The sequence below is a fragment of the Heterocephalus glaber genome, unplaced genomic scaffold (assembly GCF_053883595.1).
Source record: "Heterocephalus glaber isolate CG9 unplaced genomic scaffold, H.glaber_assembly_v1.0 deba00001547, whole genome shotgun sequence".
NCBI lineage: Eukaryota > Metazoa > Chordata > Mammalia > Rodentia > Bathyergidae > Heterocephalus > Heterocephalus glaber.
Genome location: NW_028258340.1, coordinates 10,542,576 through 10,559,098, shown reverse-complemented (window position 1 = coordinate 10,559,098; position 16,523 = coordinate 10,542,576). Strand labels below are relative to the sequence as shown.

The following is a 16,523-nucleotide window of genomic DNA, read 5'->3' as shown; positions in this document are numbered from 1 at the left end:
TGCCAAAGTAGTCATTGGTCACAACTGTTAGAGGGACTGCTTATCAAAAGCCTGGTAACTTTATTATAGTTTTTTTCCAGCAGAAATATCACTGTATTTTTCCAACTACTCACACTCCCAAGAAAGCCCGGCATATGTTTATATATAACAATAGTTCAAATTACCTTAGAATGATCATTTTTACAGTTAATTCTTTAACTCTCCTGCTTAAAATCTGAGATTAAATTAGGGAAAATCATAACCGAAATAAATCTAGGGCCTAATTGTTTCAATATGTTTTCCTTGTAAACTAATTTGTCTTGCCAAAATAAAATACTTTGTTTAAAACGGAGGTCATAACTGTTGTTATGGCTTACCCCAAGTTTACATTATGTGTGTGTGCGCATACATACATACACAAACACACAGAGAGGCTAATGACTTATCCATATTTATGTATATAGATTTATAACATATATATATGAACAGATTTCCAGCTTCTTTTTAAAACAGCTGAGGGTCTGGCAATCTGAATCTAGTACTAGGAAACAGCCATTATCAGCTAGAATGGAGTGGCAGCAGTTCCAATATGCTTATATGCCCAGGGTCTGAAAATATGACTCTTGGCTTAAATGTATTTTATGTTCAATCTAAAAATATATACCCTCATTCCTGAGCTGAAGATTATTCTATCTTCTGATTTGTCTTTTTGATTTACTGATTTCTTATTCTTCCATTTGAAAAAAGTAAAGTACATTTTAAAGCTCTGTCTAAAAACATACTTTAAACTTTTAAAAGAACTACTATCACATGGAAAATCTTTGAACCATAGCAAAAGGATATTTTTAGTGTGGAAATATTTCCCATATGGATAAACACACAAAATCGAAGTGGGAAGAAAAACTCTCAGTTGAAATTGATAAGTATAATAAAGAAACCAGTCTAAATAATTATTCTGAGTTTCTTCTCTAATTCTATCGCCATTTGGGTCTCCTGTGGGCAAAGATCTGTGACAAGAACTTGGGTTTTCATTTATGTTGCCAACCCTGGTGATTATAAAACTAGCTGACCAAACTTTTTTCCGACTTGGATGCTTCTACTGGTGTTCACTGCTTCTGTTGGAAAAGATAGACTTTCTTCTGTTCATGGAAAGATTTGTTTTCCCTCTATGGATTTATAATAGCATATGAACAATAGAGTTGTACGGCAATGAATTATATGGTAAATACTTGAAAGAGTTCAATCTTAAAGAATATGTGAATAAATTTCTAAGAAATAAGTTCCCATCCAAACTCTACAACCTTAGATGTGGTAATTTATTTGGTACTCATTTAGTAATTCCTTCTTGTAACTGGGATTCCAATGAACATGACCTCCCTACAATTCCTGCTTTGACTAATGTAACTAGTGATACATTAAATGAAAGTTTCAACATCACAAAGTGTCTCCACTAGAGGCTACAGGCCTCTCACTGAAGATCCAGGATTTAACAAGTCTCTATATAAGAATTTAAGAAACTAGGTACTATAAACAAATGAAGTTTTTGTATGATCTGTAGCTCTTGAACTGTTATGAATTATTATGGTTTGAATTGTGTTCTCTCAAAAAAGATTTGCTGAAGTACTAACTCCTAGTGACTCAGAAAGTGATTTTATTTGGAAACAGGGTCTTTACAGAGGTAATCAAGTTAAAATGAGGTGATCAGAGGCCGGGGATTTAGCTCAATGGTGCCGCCATTGACTTCGCAAGTGCAAGGTCCTGAGTTCAATCCTCGGTACCAAAACAAACAAACAAACTAAAATGAGGTGATCAGGCTACAAGAAGGAGAAATATGAACAAAGAGATACACACAGAAAACAATATGGAGAAACACTGGGGGAATGCCATGTGAAGACAAAGGTTTTGAGTGGTTCAACTACAAGCTAAGAAACACCTAAGACTGTCAGAAGTTAGGAGAGAGGCATGGAACAGATCTTGCCCTGGTGTCTTTACAGGGAGCACAGCTTTGACAACATCCTGATTTTGGACTTCTGGCCCCCAGAACTGAGATAAAACTTACAAGCTTAAAACACCCAGTTTGTAGTACTTTTTTTTTTTTTTTTGGTACAGGGGATTGAACTTGGGTCCTTGCGCTTGTGCAGCAGGTGGCAAAACCACTGAGCTAAATCCCCGGCCCACTTTTTTTTTTTAATTAAATTCTTTTATTGGTACATTGTAGGTATACAACACACTTACATTTCTCATTGGGAATTGTACCTTTACATAATGCATCTTGGTTCTTATTTTTCACCCTTGCCCAGCACTCCCTTCAACCCCTCCAGTCCTCCCTATTTACAAAGATTTTGTTCCTATTTTTCCATTTTCTCATATTAATCCCATTCCCTTCTATCCTTTCCCCTAGCCCTCCCACTTCCTTCCCCTTTGCCCCTTTTCTTCCTATTTCACATTACCTATTATACATTTAGTCCTTATTTACACTTTCAGTTTCTCACACCAGAGAAACTATTCGGTATTTACACATGTGTGTCCTATTTATTTCACTTAAGAGTATCACCTCAATGTGCATCCACTTAGCTATAAATGTCTCTAATTTCTCATTTTTTATGGCTGAGTAGTACTCCATTTTATTAAAAAAAAAAACACCACATTTTCTTTATCCAGTCTCCAGTTGATGGGCATTTGGGCTGTTTCCAAGTTTTAGCTATTACAAACTGTGCTGCTATGAACATGAGCACACATATATCACTGTGGTATGATTCTTTTAATTCTTTGGGGAAGATCCCCAGCAGTGGAATAGTGGGGTCAAATGGGACTTCCAGTCCTAGTTCTTTGAGGTATCTCCATACTGATTTCCACAGTGGTTTTACCAGTCTACACTTCCACCAGCAGTGGAGCAGAGTTCCTCTTTCCCCACAGCCCCACCAGCATTTGTTATTGGTTGATTTCATGATAGCAGCCATTCTTTCTGGAGTGAAGTGGAATCTCAGCGTTGTTTTCATTTCCATCTCTCGAATGACCAGTGATATTGAACATTTTTTCATGTATTTATTTGCTATTTCTACTTCTTTGTCTGAGAAATGTCTGTTCATTTCAGATGCCCATTTTCGGATTGGGTCTTTAAATTTGGGAGGTCTGATCTTTTTAAGTTCTTTATAGATTTGAGATAGTAGACCTTTGTCTGAGGAAGAGCAAGTGAAGATTTTTTCCCACATTGTGGGTTGTCTCTTCACACTGCTGGTGGTTTCTCTTGCTGTGCAGAAGCCTTTTAATAAGAAGAGATCCCATTTGTTGCTTGTTTGTGCTAGTTTATGGGCAACTGAGGTTTTGTTCATAAAATCTTTTCCTACACTGATGTCTTCAAGGGTTCTACCTAACCTCTGTTCCAACTGGTTCAGAGTTTCTATTTTAATATTTAGATCTTTAATCCATTTTGATTTTAATTTAGTGCATGGTGAGAGATACAGGTCTAGTTTTAATCTTTGGCAAGTTGAAGCCCAATTTTTCCAGCACCATTTATTAAAGAGGCTATCTTTCCTCCACTGAGGGTGTTTGGCTCCTTTATCGAAGATAAGATGGCTGAGTGTCCCTGGTGTTGTTTCTGCATCTTCTTATCTGTTCCATTGGTCCTCAGGTCTGTTTCTTTGCCAGTACCATGCTGTTTTTATCACAGTAGCTTTGTGGTACAGTTGCAGGTTGGGGATTGTGATACCCCCTGCCATGTCTGTTACCTAGAATTGCTTGTGCTATTCTGGGTCTCTTCTTGTTCCAAATGAATTTTTGGATTGTTTTCTCAAGGTCTATGAAGTATGCTGCTGGGATCTCAATTGGAATTGCATTGAATCTATATAGCAGTTTTGGAAGTATGGCCATTTTCACTATATTAATCCTTCCTACCCAGGAGCAGGAGATGTCTGTCCATTTTCTGATATCATCTTCAATCTCCCTTTTCAGAGTGCCATAGTTTTCAGAGAAGAGGTCTTTGATTTCTTTCACTAGGATGATTCCTAGGTATTTCAGTTTTTTGGATGCTATTGTGAAAGAAATTATTTGCCCTATTTCTCTCTCAGTGAGTCTGTCATTGGTGTAGAGGAAAGCTATAAACCAGACTTCCAGATCACCTACAGCAACCCGAAAGGGAAATGAGATGGAACACTCTGATACTCAACCACCTGGACCCACTGAACTGGCAACCAAAGGGGATCTGGAAAAAATGAAATCAGATATAATGTCTCAGATAACAGGAGAAATTGTGCCCTTAGTGCAAGACATGATTAATAAATCTAGAGAGGAGCTCAGGAACATGATGGAATCCCAGCATAAGAAACAAATGGAATCCATAAAACAGATGCAAATAGATTTCCAGGTCATGAAAAACTCCACTGAAAGTCTACACAGCAGAATGAGCCAATGTGAGGACAGAATTTCAGATATTGAAGATAAGATTGCAATTAATGACCAGGAAAAGAAAAATTGCTTCAAAATTATAAGGGAACAGGAGAAATCAATCCAGTAGATGCTAGATGATGCAAAGAAGAATAACAGACTGATTGGGCTCAATGTAGTACTTTTTAAAGGTAGTCCTGGAAAACAAATATAACACCTTTCCAGAACTATACATTTTCATCTTTATATGTAGGATTGTCTTTGTGACTACCAATATTTTGTCTTAAATGTTTTTACACGAATTTATAGGATGCACTGCTATCCCTCATTAGACATGATGGCTCTATTATATGTTCAACAAGGACATCATTGTTAACAGGAAGTCTGAAGAAGCCTAATTATACCTTGTTAGGGCCACAGATTAGAAAAACCAAACAGAAGGTACAACATATATTTCTATCAATCATTCATTGATTATTTGTATGGTGGAGGATATCTGGGTACTTTGTGAGTAAATAAAAATGTGATCCTTGGGCTGGGGATGTAGCTCAGTGGTACCGCCACCTGCCTTGCAAGCACAAGGTCCTGAGTTCAATCCTGGTACAAGTAAATAAGTAAGTAAATAAATAACATTTGATAGCCAAAAAGTGATTATATCGTTTGATGAAGGAAGCCACCATGTAGAGAAGCTCTGCCCCATAGTATATCCAGTATTAGTTTTTATTGCTGTGTAACGAATTACTATACATTTGGTGGATTAAAACTACATATATTTATTATTTCATAGTTTTCACGGGTCAGGAAGTCTGCGCACTGCTCAAGTGGGTCTTCAGCTCAGAATCACACAAGGTTGCAATCAAGTTGTCAAAGCCAGGAATATGGTCTTATTTGAGGATCGTGTTTCTGTTCTAGGCTCACTGGTTGCTGGTAGAAATCACTTCCTCAAAGTTGCCAGACTGAGGCCCTCAGATCCTAGAGGCTGTCCTACCACTTCATGGTACATGGCACTATCCACAAATATGACAGTCACCTTCTTCCAGGCCAACAGGAGGGCATTTCTGCTGCTTTGAATTGTTCGGACCTCTTTTATATTGGCTCTCCTTAAACATCTTTGAAGGGTCTCACCTGATTGGGTCAGAGCCTTCTAGGGTTTGCTCCTCTTTAAAGTTTAACTTAAACTGACTAGGAAATTAAACTACATCTGGAAAATCTCCCACCTTTTCCATATAATGTAACCAAATCAAGGGAATAACATCCCATCGTATTCACTGGTCCCACACATACTCAGAGAGAAGAGATTATTCAGGGCATGTGGCATCAACAGTGGGAACCTGGAGGCCATCTTAGAGCTCTGCCTAATACAAATGGCATGTTTTAGTACCATCTACAAGCTTTACTTCCACTCGGCTCCTATAGTTTACATTTTGGCAAAGTATTTTTACAACATTCTACTAGTACTATAGTTGCCATAGTGTAATACCAAAAGTTATAAAATTGCCTTTGCTTTTAATAAAATTAGAATTCTACTAAATGTAATATTCACACAGAAAACTATTTTGTAAGATTTCAAAATCACATTTACTCTGGACTAACATTACAACCCTTGTGCATGAAATACAAAGATGGAATTTTGTTTTCTTTGTTTAAATGGGACAATGGTCACTGCAATTGAAGAATAAAATGTTTTATTAACAAGCCAGAATGAGGAAATGAAGGTGGAGTGCTCCATTAAACAAGCAACAGCTGTGAGCAAGGAAAGTAATGTTTCTACCATAGCAAAGTAAATTTAACAGCTTTATCCTTCCTATTGCTTGCAGTAGTGCCCCGTGTGATTCAAGCAAACTTGGTTACCATTGTTAATGTTAGAAATAGTTGAAATGAGCAAGCCTGGCTATGTTCGGGTCTCTCATGGTGGCAATATGTGGCAGGGTCAACAATATCAATCACACCACATAATCTGTAATGTTTTTGGGCCTAGTCACTTCTTTAAACAAAAGAGTGGAAAGCACTTTCAACACTCAGTTTCTCCACAGATATACTAGTTATACAGTTGCATCTGCATTCTTTTTTATGCAGAAGAAAGGCATTTTGTGCCCTTTGACATTTTAAAATTAATTTTTGCCCCCATTTGATCAATGAATAATTTCAAGTATTTCCAAATTTTATTCATAGTCATTCATTTTAACAGCAGAACCAACCAGATGTGGTTTATTACAATTTTGGCTCAGTCATAAAAATTGAAAATACATTAAAAATTATATCAGTGTCAAGAGATTTCAAACATTGTCTTATAAGTAAACTTGCTTAGCAAAACTATGAAATATCTTATTTCAATTTTCACATATAAAAATATATTGTTTTGTTTTATGCAACACTGAACAGTTAAGACCACAACACTTCAAGGAGAGCTTGAGATACACGTATTTGAAAACTACTTGTTAAAAATATTAGCATAAATAAATATCAAAACTGGTCATACTGTTCAAACCAAAATATTAACTTATATCTTTAAAAGTCTGTTATCAGAAGTATTTCTTCAGAAGTCATAACATTTTTCAAGTGTAAGTTACGAATGTGCTCATTAAGTCATGAAAACATGCATTTATAGTATTGTACAGGATTTTGACTTTCCCTCCATATTGGGTGGTGAAGAATCATGAAAGTTTTGCCCCGAGTGATTAGGGATGGCATCTTTCTTATTGCTTTGTAAAGCTACTTGATCTCCTATTGGTTTTATCTCTGAAAGTGGCTCCATACTATTCTGTGTAATTTTCTGACCTGTCAGTGACATCCATTTCAAGAGGAAATTCTAGAAAAAACAAATGTCAGCAGAGATTTCAGTAAGTGAAATATTCACTTAGTATTTAGTGGTATCATTTTTAATAAGTATAAACATAATTTCATTACATCTTTATGGGACACCACAACTACAATAACACATTCTTAGCATCCATCAGTCTTTTTCCTTTTACCAAAACAGTCATGATTCCTCCCCAAAGAAAGACCTTTTCAGGATCTAACTTTCAACATCATCAACATCTTGGTAATATATTATCATTTTCCTTCAAAGGCCAAATTTAGTATTCTACTTTGTTCCGTTGTAAGAGGAAAAAAGATAAAAACTAAGATATTACTTATGATAGCATTTAAATATAACCAAGATGGTTCATTTTGGGGCATGTCTGCCATTCCAGTGTATCTCAGCCATACAGACTTTCTATTATAATATTCTGGAGAAGGAGGGCATACCTCCCAATTCCTGTAGATCAGAATTTCTGGCAAAATGTTAGTGTTTCCAAATGATGGCTGTGTGGGCCATCAGAGTAGGCAGTGAGATACATGCAGCTGTTGCTCAGGGGAGGCCAGGGCTGCAGATTTGAAGAATACAAATAAGAGCTGAAGAAATGAAAGTAACTCAAGGATTCCTGGCAGGCAGAAAAGAGAATATAAAGAAAAGAGACTGAGGAATGGCAAAGTGTAAGAAGCAAGCCGATGGAGGATAACCAGCATTGAGGATAGAGGTCTGCAGAAGCAAAATAGGGAAAATGAGGCAGCTCAGAAGTCAGGTGAAGAAAATATAGCAAGCTTACCTTTAGCCTTAAAAATGGAGGAACTAGAGGGAAAAGTTGTAACCCCAAAAGTCAAGTGTCTAGAAAAAGGGTTTATGGATTAACATGGAGGCATTCCTGTGCCTGCTATGTTGGAGGAATACACATCTTGAAAACATTCTGCCACTACAAAATACCAAGAAATGCTCAATAAGTATACGAATAGAATTTTATAATGTAAAAATAATCTCATTAAAAAAAAAACTAAGAGAAATCCTGGTAGGCCAAAAAATGTGGAAGGAGCAACAATCTTCAGAGGTGAGTATTGAAATAGCATTTGTTGGCCTCCTAACTTAGACTCTTGGGTTTTAACAAATTCAATCTCACAAAATGTGGGAAACTGGGATGGAAGCCCCTCCATAACGTGGGGCTTCTCTATGAATTATGTCCTTAATGTAAGTGCACAAGCGAATGTTGGGAGATAACAAAATACATGCCTCTCTTGTTTGGCATTTGAGAGAAGAAGAAAAATGTTTTGCTGAGGTTAGGATGAAGTTCATATTGCCAATGTGGACAGACAACCCTTAAGGGGGATATTAAATTGAAGTGGTTCATTAGCCATTTCAGAGCTAACAGAGAGGCCAATAAACATTCTCTATGGATGAACTCACTCTAACCCTAGGCCTTATAGGATTTCCATAAAAAGGTCCTGGTTGAACATAATCCAAATTTCAAAACACATATGGAAACAAATCACCATCAGCAAGTCAGCCAGAGCAACATACAGCTTCCAACTCCTAAGGATGGGTGACATTGGAATTAAGAAATACTGAGTAGAAAATAAACACACTTAAATTATTTAAAGCACAAAACAAGAGGCTAACTTTGCAAAAGACCAGACTGATTTTAAAAAGAACCAAAATAGAACTTCACTTAAAAGTTTAAAAATATAATCAATAGAACTCAAAAGGTAGGTTAAATTAAAATCTCAGCAAAAGAGAAACTAATAAAATCAATAAAGCCCCTGACATGACCCAGAGCATTACTTAGTATAAAACTATGAAGTTGATGCTAAAAGATGTGGTCAACAAAATGAAAAGTTTGTATCAGAGTTCAAAAGGAAAGAAAGGCAATCTTATAATATATAATGGATACTATTTTTAAAAACTATGAGTGATAAGCATTCTCAGATTCATAATCAGAGTCATAATCAGTTTCTAGGAAGTTATAATAAAACAATTCATATCTAGGCATCTCATAGTCAAATGGAACATATCAAAGTCAAGCAATCTAAAAAGATAGCCAAAGAGGAATGACAGGTCATACACAAACTTATTAGCAATTTTAATAAAGCAGTATTAACAGTAATCATGGGAGCAGATGCTAAGAAACCAACTGGCAAGTAGTCATGTTATCAAGCGAAGAGAAACTCAAAGTGTGAACTACTAACAGACATTACAAGAACTTTCAAAGGATTTCTTTAGGAAGAATAAAGATCTCAGAAAGATGTCTGAGACATAAAAAGGAATGATGATTAAAGCAAATGGTATAAAAAACAAATAACATGATTTGTGAAGTTAAAAATATTAAAACACTAGGTACAATAACTTGTAAAATGAGAAGGAAGGGACATTAGGAGAGAAAACTAAGATGCTGGTATTAACTGGGAAAAAAGAACATTAGTTAGTTTTAAATTTAAGGTATGCATGTGAAAATTTCAAAGACAATGTTCAGCTATATAGGCCATTTCCAAGGGACACATCTACAATACAAGTTAAAGGAAAAAGAAAAAAAAAAGATCTATCAGGCAAATACTAACCAAAGGGAAGCTGGTTTATTAGAAATGTGGAACATCAACCTAAAATCATTTACATTAGTTTTGGACCATGAAAACACATACTAAGGGAGTCAAATTATGTGGATCACCATATGAAAAGGAGAAGGAGCAATTTAATATTTTGATTTTAACACTCAAACGCAAAGTTTATTTCACTTACTTTTTGGAGTATTTTTATGTCTTTACTTGGTACTGATTCATTAACTCCTAGAGCCTCTGAAGAACTGTTCTTTTCATAGTTATACATGTTTCCTACAATTGAATATATTCAAAAATACTGTTGTAATTAATGAGAAAAAGAAAAGACCTGATGCTTTCAGTGAAACTCTTATCAACTCTGAGTTGTGGGGTAATACAAAAAAGCTCACTACTGGAGTAGCAGACAATGTCTACACTGTATACTTCCCGAAAAGTTGAGTTATAGTAAACGTTCAAAAAGATCTGACCAATAGTAAAATGTTTAGATGGCCTGTATCAAAATATAGCTGCAAAGGAAACAGGAAATATTAGAGAAGACTTCCGTAAAAATATGAATTATATTTTAAATTAACCTAGTTACAGCTCAATTCTTTGCACTCAAATGGACATGTTATTTTTTGTATTTCTAATTAAACCACGGTATATAGTTGAGTAATCTTTAAAATATATTTATGAAGCATGCAGTTTTAAAATTTCATATAATTAACTACTTAAAGTTTGTATTTAATTTCTTTTTGACACTATAGGCTATACACTAAGAATAGAGGTGATACTTTAACATTTAGCTTAAAATATTCTAAAGCTTACTACTTTCTGCAGAAGCTAGAACAAAATGATTAAGGAAATTATTCCTCCTCTGCTTAAGTTTAGATCAATTAGCCAGTATTATGGAGAGTTGTTTTATGTATGTATGTATGTATGTATGTATGTATGCATGCATGCATGCAGTGCTGAGTATGGTCTTAAGCATGCTAGGTCCTGTTAGACAGTTACTTTTAATTAGAACAGAGTAAAAAGCATATGATGCTGTGAAAACATAATACAGGAGTCAAACAGCAAATGTAGATGATTTGGGTCTAGAAAATGTAGGTCTTCAGGGCCATCGCAATCTTCTCTCAGTTTCCTCTATTCTGTGGCACCTGTTCCCTGACACTAACAGCTTGGGTTAGGGAAAGACTTCTCTTCAATGTCCATGGTAAGGTAAGAGAGTCAGCTCTAGGCCTTGGGACAGATAAATGGATGGTAACTGGGGCTCTAGGCCAGGTCAGGCATCCTAACTTGACTAAAGAGGTCTACACTGTTCACTAGAGACATAAATTAGAATTTGGGGTAAACTGCTGACTTAATACTGATTGAGCAGAGGAAAAAGTAGTAAAAAACATGAGCACCCATGAATAGTGTGAATAATTTGTATGCAAAAAGGCTGTGGTGGTTAAAAAGAAAAGCGATAAGTCCGTGTCATGTTATTTCATACCTTACTATGAGTTTCATGTGACAGTAAAATGTATAAAAAAGAATACGTGTATGAGCTTGTAATTATCTATTACAGAATATATATGCATACATATTTTATAAAAGTATCCTTTTATGGTTTCTCTTATATGAGAAACTTGTAAATAAAAAGTAAAACAATGGAGAGATGGTAGAAACCAAAAAGGCTGAATTGTTAGAAATGGGGAAGAGAATGCAGGGATATGACGGAGGGGTAAAGGGATAGAAATGATCAAGATATGCTATATACATGTACTAGTTCCCCAAAATGAATGTAATTATAATATTTTGTAAACATATACTCATAAAACATTCAATATCTTTAAAAATTTGATTAAATAAATTTAAAAAGAAAAATATGCTTTCAAAGTCAAATGTGCTCATACCTTTTGGATTTTCATTGTATTCATAAATAGCCCATTCTTCTGGTTTGGCTTTTTCTTCCTATAAACAATAAAGAAACAATGTGATAAAAATATATTTGTTCTGTGCTAGAAAACATTCTTGGTTTTTAAGCAGGGTTCAGAAGCCTGCTTCTAACTAATGACATAAATGTGTAATGATTACACACTTTGTTGGGCTAAAATAAGGGCCTTTAGATGCTGACTGACCGGTAATGTTCTTTTAGCTTACAATTCTATGATTAAAAAAAAAATCATATGATCCAAGAATTCCCCTCAAAGAAGATTTAGGAATACTCACTGGCATATGGCTTGTCTCAACATTTTACAATGTTAAATTGGTACTAAATGATTACTATGTTAAAAACTTTTAGGGACCACTGTAAAATGAATTTATAAATTCTCTAAACAGAATCATTTTGCCCTCCTGAAAGAAAAAAGTAACTGCTAGAACATTTATTACTAGGTGAGAAGGAGCCTTAGAAACAAAAGGGACCAAAGAAGAGAATGACTTTTACAGAAGAGTAACATTTTGTAAGTTAAAAAGACATGGACACAAAATAATACATGTCTCACAAGTGCACATTCAAAAGAAAAGACAAGTATGTTTCAACACCTGTATTTACTAGTGAAAAGAAGGATAGGAACAGGACTAAAATGGAATGAATTTAAATAAGAAGAGCTTTGCAGAGAGCAAGGATAAGAGTGTTTTGTCAACTAAAAGGCATGACAGTCTGTGTTCTGCATGAGAGGTCCTAAAAGTGAGAATGAATTAATACAATGTCATTCAGTCTTGGACTTCACAATTCTGCATCTCTGAAATTGATCCACACTGCTATCACTAAAGCTATTTCAAACTTACCACCTAGCAGGCAAAATTGCCAAATGGAGGAGACATATTTGGGCATTTCTAACCCCACTTTCAAGTTGATCTTTGCTTCCTCAGTGATACTGCCTCTGTTCCACCTATACATACTTTCATCTACACTGTACCTATGAAAAACTGATCACAACCTCAAATACTGTTGTAACCAACTTTGTCAGTATACATAATGTATTCCATTTCTGCCACCAGCACCTGGACTCTAATTTTGTACGTTCAGCATTTCAAACACCAGATGTCCAACTCTGTTTTACGCATTTCCCAATAACATACTGTCCTGGACCATACCATTCAACTCCCATTTATGCAGGAAACAGAATGCTATCAAGCAGTGAGGAAAGTTTGCTAGACACATTAGCTTGATTCATAAAAGCCAAAGCCACACAAAGTTATTCACAGAGGTATTTTTGCTCCCAAAAGAAAGGGCAATCTGCCTTCTGCAGGGACCAGGGACCTAATATGCTTTTCTTAGGTAAGATCTCAGGACTAAAGCGCCTATCATTATACCTTTTCGTCAACTATAGCTAAGTCATCATTGATACTTTCTGACCCTTCTTTTTCATCATCAGTCACAGTTTTCATCTCATCTTCCTGATTTTTGGCATCAATTTCCTTATCCATGTCTTCTGGTTCTGCGTCTTTAGTTTCTGAAAATTTTTGATCCTGTGACAAAATTGATCATCAAAGAAGAGTTAAGATTTTCTTTTGTGAAACCATCAACAGAGTGAAGAGACAACCTACAATGTGGGAAAAAATTTTTAGCAGCTGTACCTCAGACAAAAGACTACTATCAAGAATACATAAAGAACTGAAAAAAATCAGACCCCCCCCCCCAAACTCAAAGACCCAATTCAAAAATGGGCATCTGAAATGAACAGACATTTCTCAGACAAAGAAGTAGAAATTGCAAATAAATATATGAAAAAATGTTCAACATCACTGGTCATTTGAGAGATGCAGATGAAAACAACACTGAGATTCCACCTCACTCCAGAAAGGATGGCTGCTATCAAGAAATGAACCAATAACAAATGCTGGCGGGGGTGTGGGGAGAAAGGAACCCTTCTCCATTGTTGGTGGGAGTGCAGGCTGGTTCAACCACTGTAGAAATCAGTATGGAGATACCTCAAAGAACTAGGGCTAGAGGTCCCATTTGACCCAGCTATTCCCCTGCTGGGTATCTTCCCAAAAGAATTAAAAGAATCATACCACAGCGATATATGTGCACCCATGTTTATAGCAGCACAGTTTGTAATAGCTAAAGCTTGGAAACAGCCCAAGTGCCCATCAACAGGAAACTGGACAAAGAAGATGTAGTTTTTTTTATAAAATGGAGTACTACTCAGCCATAAAGAAAGAGAAACTAGACATTTATAGCTAAATTGATGCAAATTGAGGGCATACTCTTAAGTGAAATAAATAGGACACATATGTGTAAATACCGAATAGTTTCTCTGGTATGAGAAACTGAAAGTATAAATAAGGATTAAAATGATTAAAACAAATAATTGATAATTTGAAATAGGTAGAAAAGCTCCAAAGGGGTAGGGGTGATGAGAGGGTAAGGGGAAAGGAAAGAAAGGAAATGAAAAATTATGAGAAAAGGAAAAAAAATGGAAATGAAGTCTACGTAAATAGGGAAGGGCGCACAGGTAATGGGGAAAAAATAAGAACCAAGATACATCATGTACAGGTACAAGCACCCAATGATAAATGTAAACGTATTGTATACCTAAAATGTACCAATAAAACAATTTAAGAAAAAAAATTTTCTTTTGTAAAAAAGAAGTTTGATACTGCTGTCACAAATAATTTGTACTTTTCTTAGGCAGGATCTCAGGATTTAAGCACCTATCATACCTGTTTGTCAAATTTAGCTGAGTCATCACTGATACTTTCTGACCTTTCTTTTTCATCATCAGCCACGGTTTTCATCTCATCTTTTTGATATTTGGCATCAATTTCCTTATCCATGTCTTCTGGTTCTGCATCTTCAGTTTTTGAAAATTCTTGATCCTGTGATAAAATCGATCATCAAAGAGTAAAATTTTCTTTTGTAAAAAAAGAGATTTGACATTGCTGTCATAAATTATACCATCTCAAAAAACATGTAGATTAAATCACATACAGAAGTTGAAGAAATACTGTATAATCTATGCTCAATATCAAGTTAAATATATTACCAAGGCTTTTATGCATCTTGCTCTACGTCAATGACTAGGATTTTCAAAATTCTATTATACCTATGGCAAGGTTAAAATGGAAAAAAATTAAATATGTTTTCTAAGGTGTCTCTCAGGACTGCTTTTAAACTTGAGAGAAGTAAAAAGCTTTCTATTTATTACAGCATTATAACAAAATTGTGTCTGTTATGTTTACTTTCTAAAACATAGGAATTTAGAATTCTTCCAGAGATAGAATTCACTGATATTTATGAGAGTTAAGTATAACTATTTACATTCTAAGAAAAAGATAAAATGATATAGACAGTTTAAATACTTTGTTCTTGGATATTAAAAGGAAAGGGAAAAGCAAGCAGAGGCCAAACTTTTTATCTGGCTACTATCTTGCCAATCCAAATTACAAAATACCCTGGAAGAAAAGGGGCAAAGGGGAAGGGGAAGTGGAAGGAGTAGGGGAAAGGAAAGAAGGGAATGGAATTAATATGAGAAAATGAAAAAATGGAAACAAAGTCTTTGTAAATAGGGAGGGATGGAGGGGTTGAAGGGAGGGCAGGGGAAGGGGGAAAAAATAAGAACCAAGAGAGATTATGTAAAGGTACAAATTTCTAATGATGAATCTCATTATATTGTATACCTAAAATACCCTCTCTACAGATTTGACAGACTGAGAATAAATCATGTACTGATTATTAAGTACAGGCAGAAAACATTTTTAGTTGTTATTCCATACTGAGTATTTTTTTCTTTTGCAGTTACATTAGGTTGGATTAACCATTTATCAATGACTTCGAAAATTTTCTCTTTTTCCTGCATGATTTTCCCTCTAGGTAACCTATTATATATTATGGAATGAAAAGCAAGATTACTAGATTGAAAATTTATGGCTAATAGATGCATTCAAAATAAGTACATAAATGAAAAGCAAGTTAGAAAGAACAGTAGTCCTAAGACAGAATTTCAGACTATGCACTTCTGTCTCACACAGAGAGGAACAGTGAGATGTGTTCCTAACATAGTCCTTACCTGGAAAATTTAACTAATCTAGCACCTGGGTCAACTCCAAATGGGGATTAATGTTATCACAGGATAATATGCTATTATAAAAAAGAACTTGGAATTTTACCTTACTTTAGAAATAAAACATACATTTCTTATAATGAACTATAATTTTACTAAATAACAAAGAAAATTTATCACAGACCTGTTGGAACTATATCATTTTCTAAATTTGAGAAATCTATCAGAAAATGACTTTTTAAATCAAAATTCACATTGACTACAGCACTTTGTACTTATTAAGCACTCTTAAAATTATCCTATACACATCTAAACATTACTTTAAATCACAGAAAGCACTTACCTTCAAATTGAAACTATTTAGGAGAGATTGGCAGAATACTGTCATTTTATAAAAAGAAAGGGTAAATTTAAGTACATTCTTGGCACTAGAACCATATAAATCATAAAGAGGTAGCCTGGAATGGTCAAGTATGTGTCTTATGTTAGGACCATAGCAAAGAAGTAAATGGGCCTGCCCTCTCATAAAAGGGCACTTGTTTCAAAAAAACTTGTTTCAAAAAACCACAGTGAGCTGTAGTCTTTGGTCTAGCCCAGAGCAACACTTTTTATAGATCTTAATGGGGAATATCAAGAAAGTCAGTATTTCTTGTGAGGTTTCAGTTTGCTTAAGAATACAATCAAAGGGCTGGGGTGTAGCTCAGTGTTATGGTGCCTGCTTACTGTGCATGAAGCCAGCCACACACACACACACACACGCACACACAATTAAACTGCATACTTTAAGAACTAGAGATTGATATTAGAAGTTGGCAGAGTGGT

General features: G+C 35.1%; 1 protein-coding gene across 11 annotated transcripts in view; it reads right to left on the bottom strand.

The window, feature by feature from the left end:
- The window catches only part of LOC101708200 (X-linked retinitis pigmentosa GTPase regulator), a 126,914-nt gene that overhangs the window by 59,695 nt on the left and 50,696 nt on the right, over positions 1-16,523 (bottom strand). For 2 of the 11 annotated variants that reach the window (XM_087189861.1, XM_087189862.1), the window contains 5 exons: positions 14,362-14,517; positions 13,009-13,164; positions 11,604-11,661; positions 9,908-9,999; positions 3,420-7,171 (listed from right to left, as the gene is read on the bottom strand). In XM_087189861.1, coding sequence (XP_087045987.1) covers positions 6,965-7,171; positions 9,908-9,999; positions 11,604-11,661; positions 13,009-13,164; positions 14,362-14,517 — 669 coding nt within the window. In that variant the 3' untranslated portion in view covers positions 3,420-6,964. Of the gene's footprint in view, positions 1-3,419; positions 7,172-7,952; positions 8,097-9,907; positions 10,000-11,603; positions 11,662-13,008; positions 13,165-14,361; positions 14,518-16,523 lie in introns of those variants that run through there. The other 9 variants (XM_087189859.1, XM_087189860.1, XR_015442437.1 and 6 more) reach the window with 8 other exon arrangements.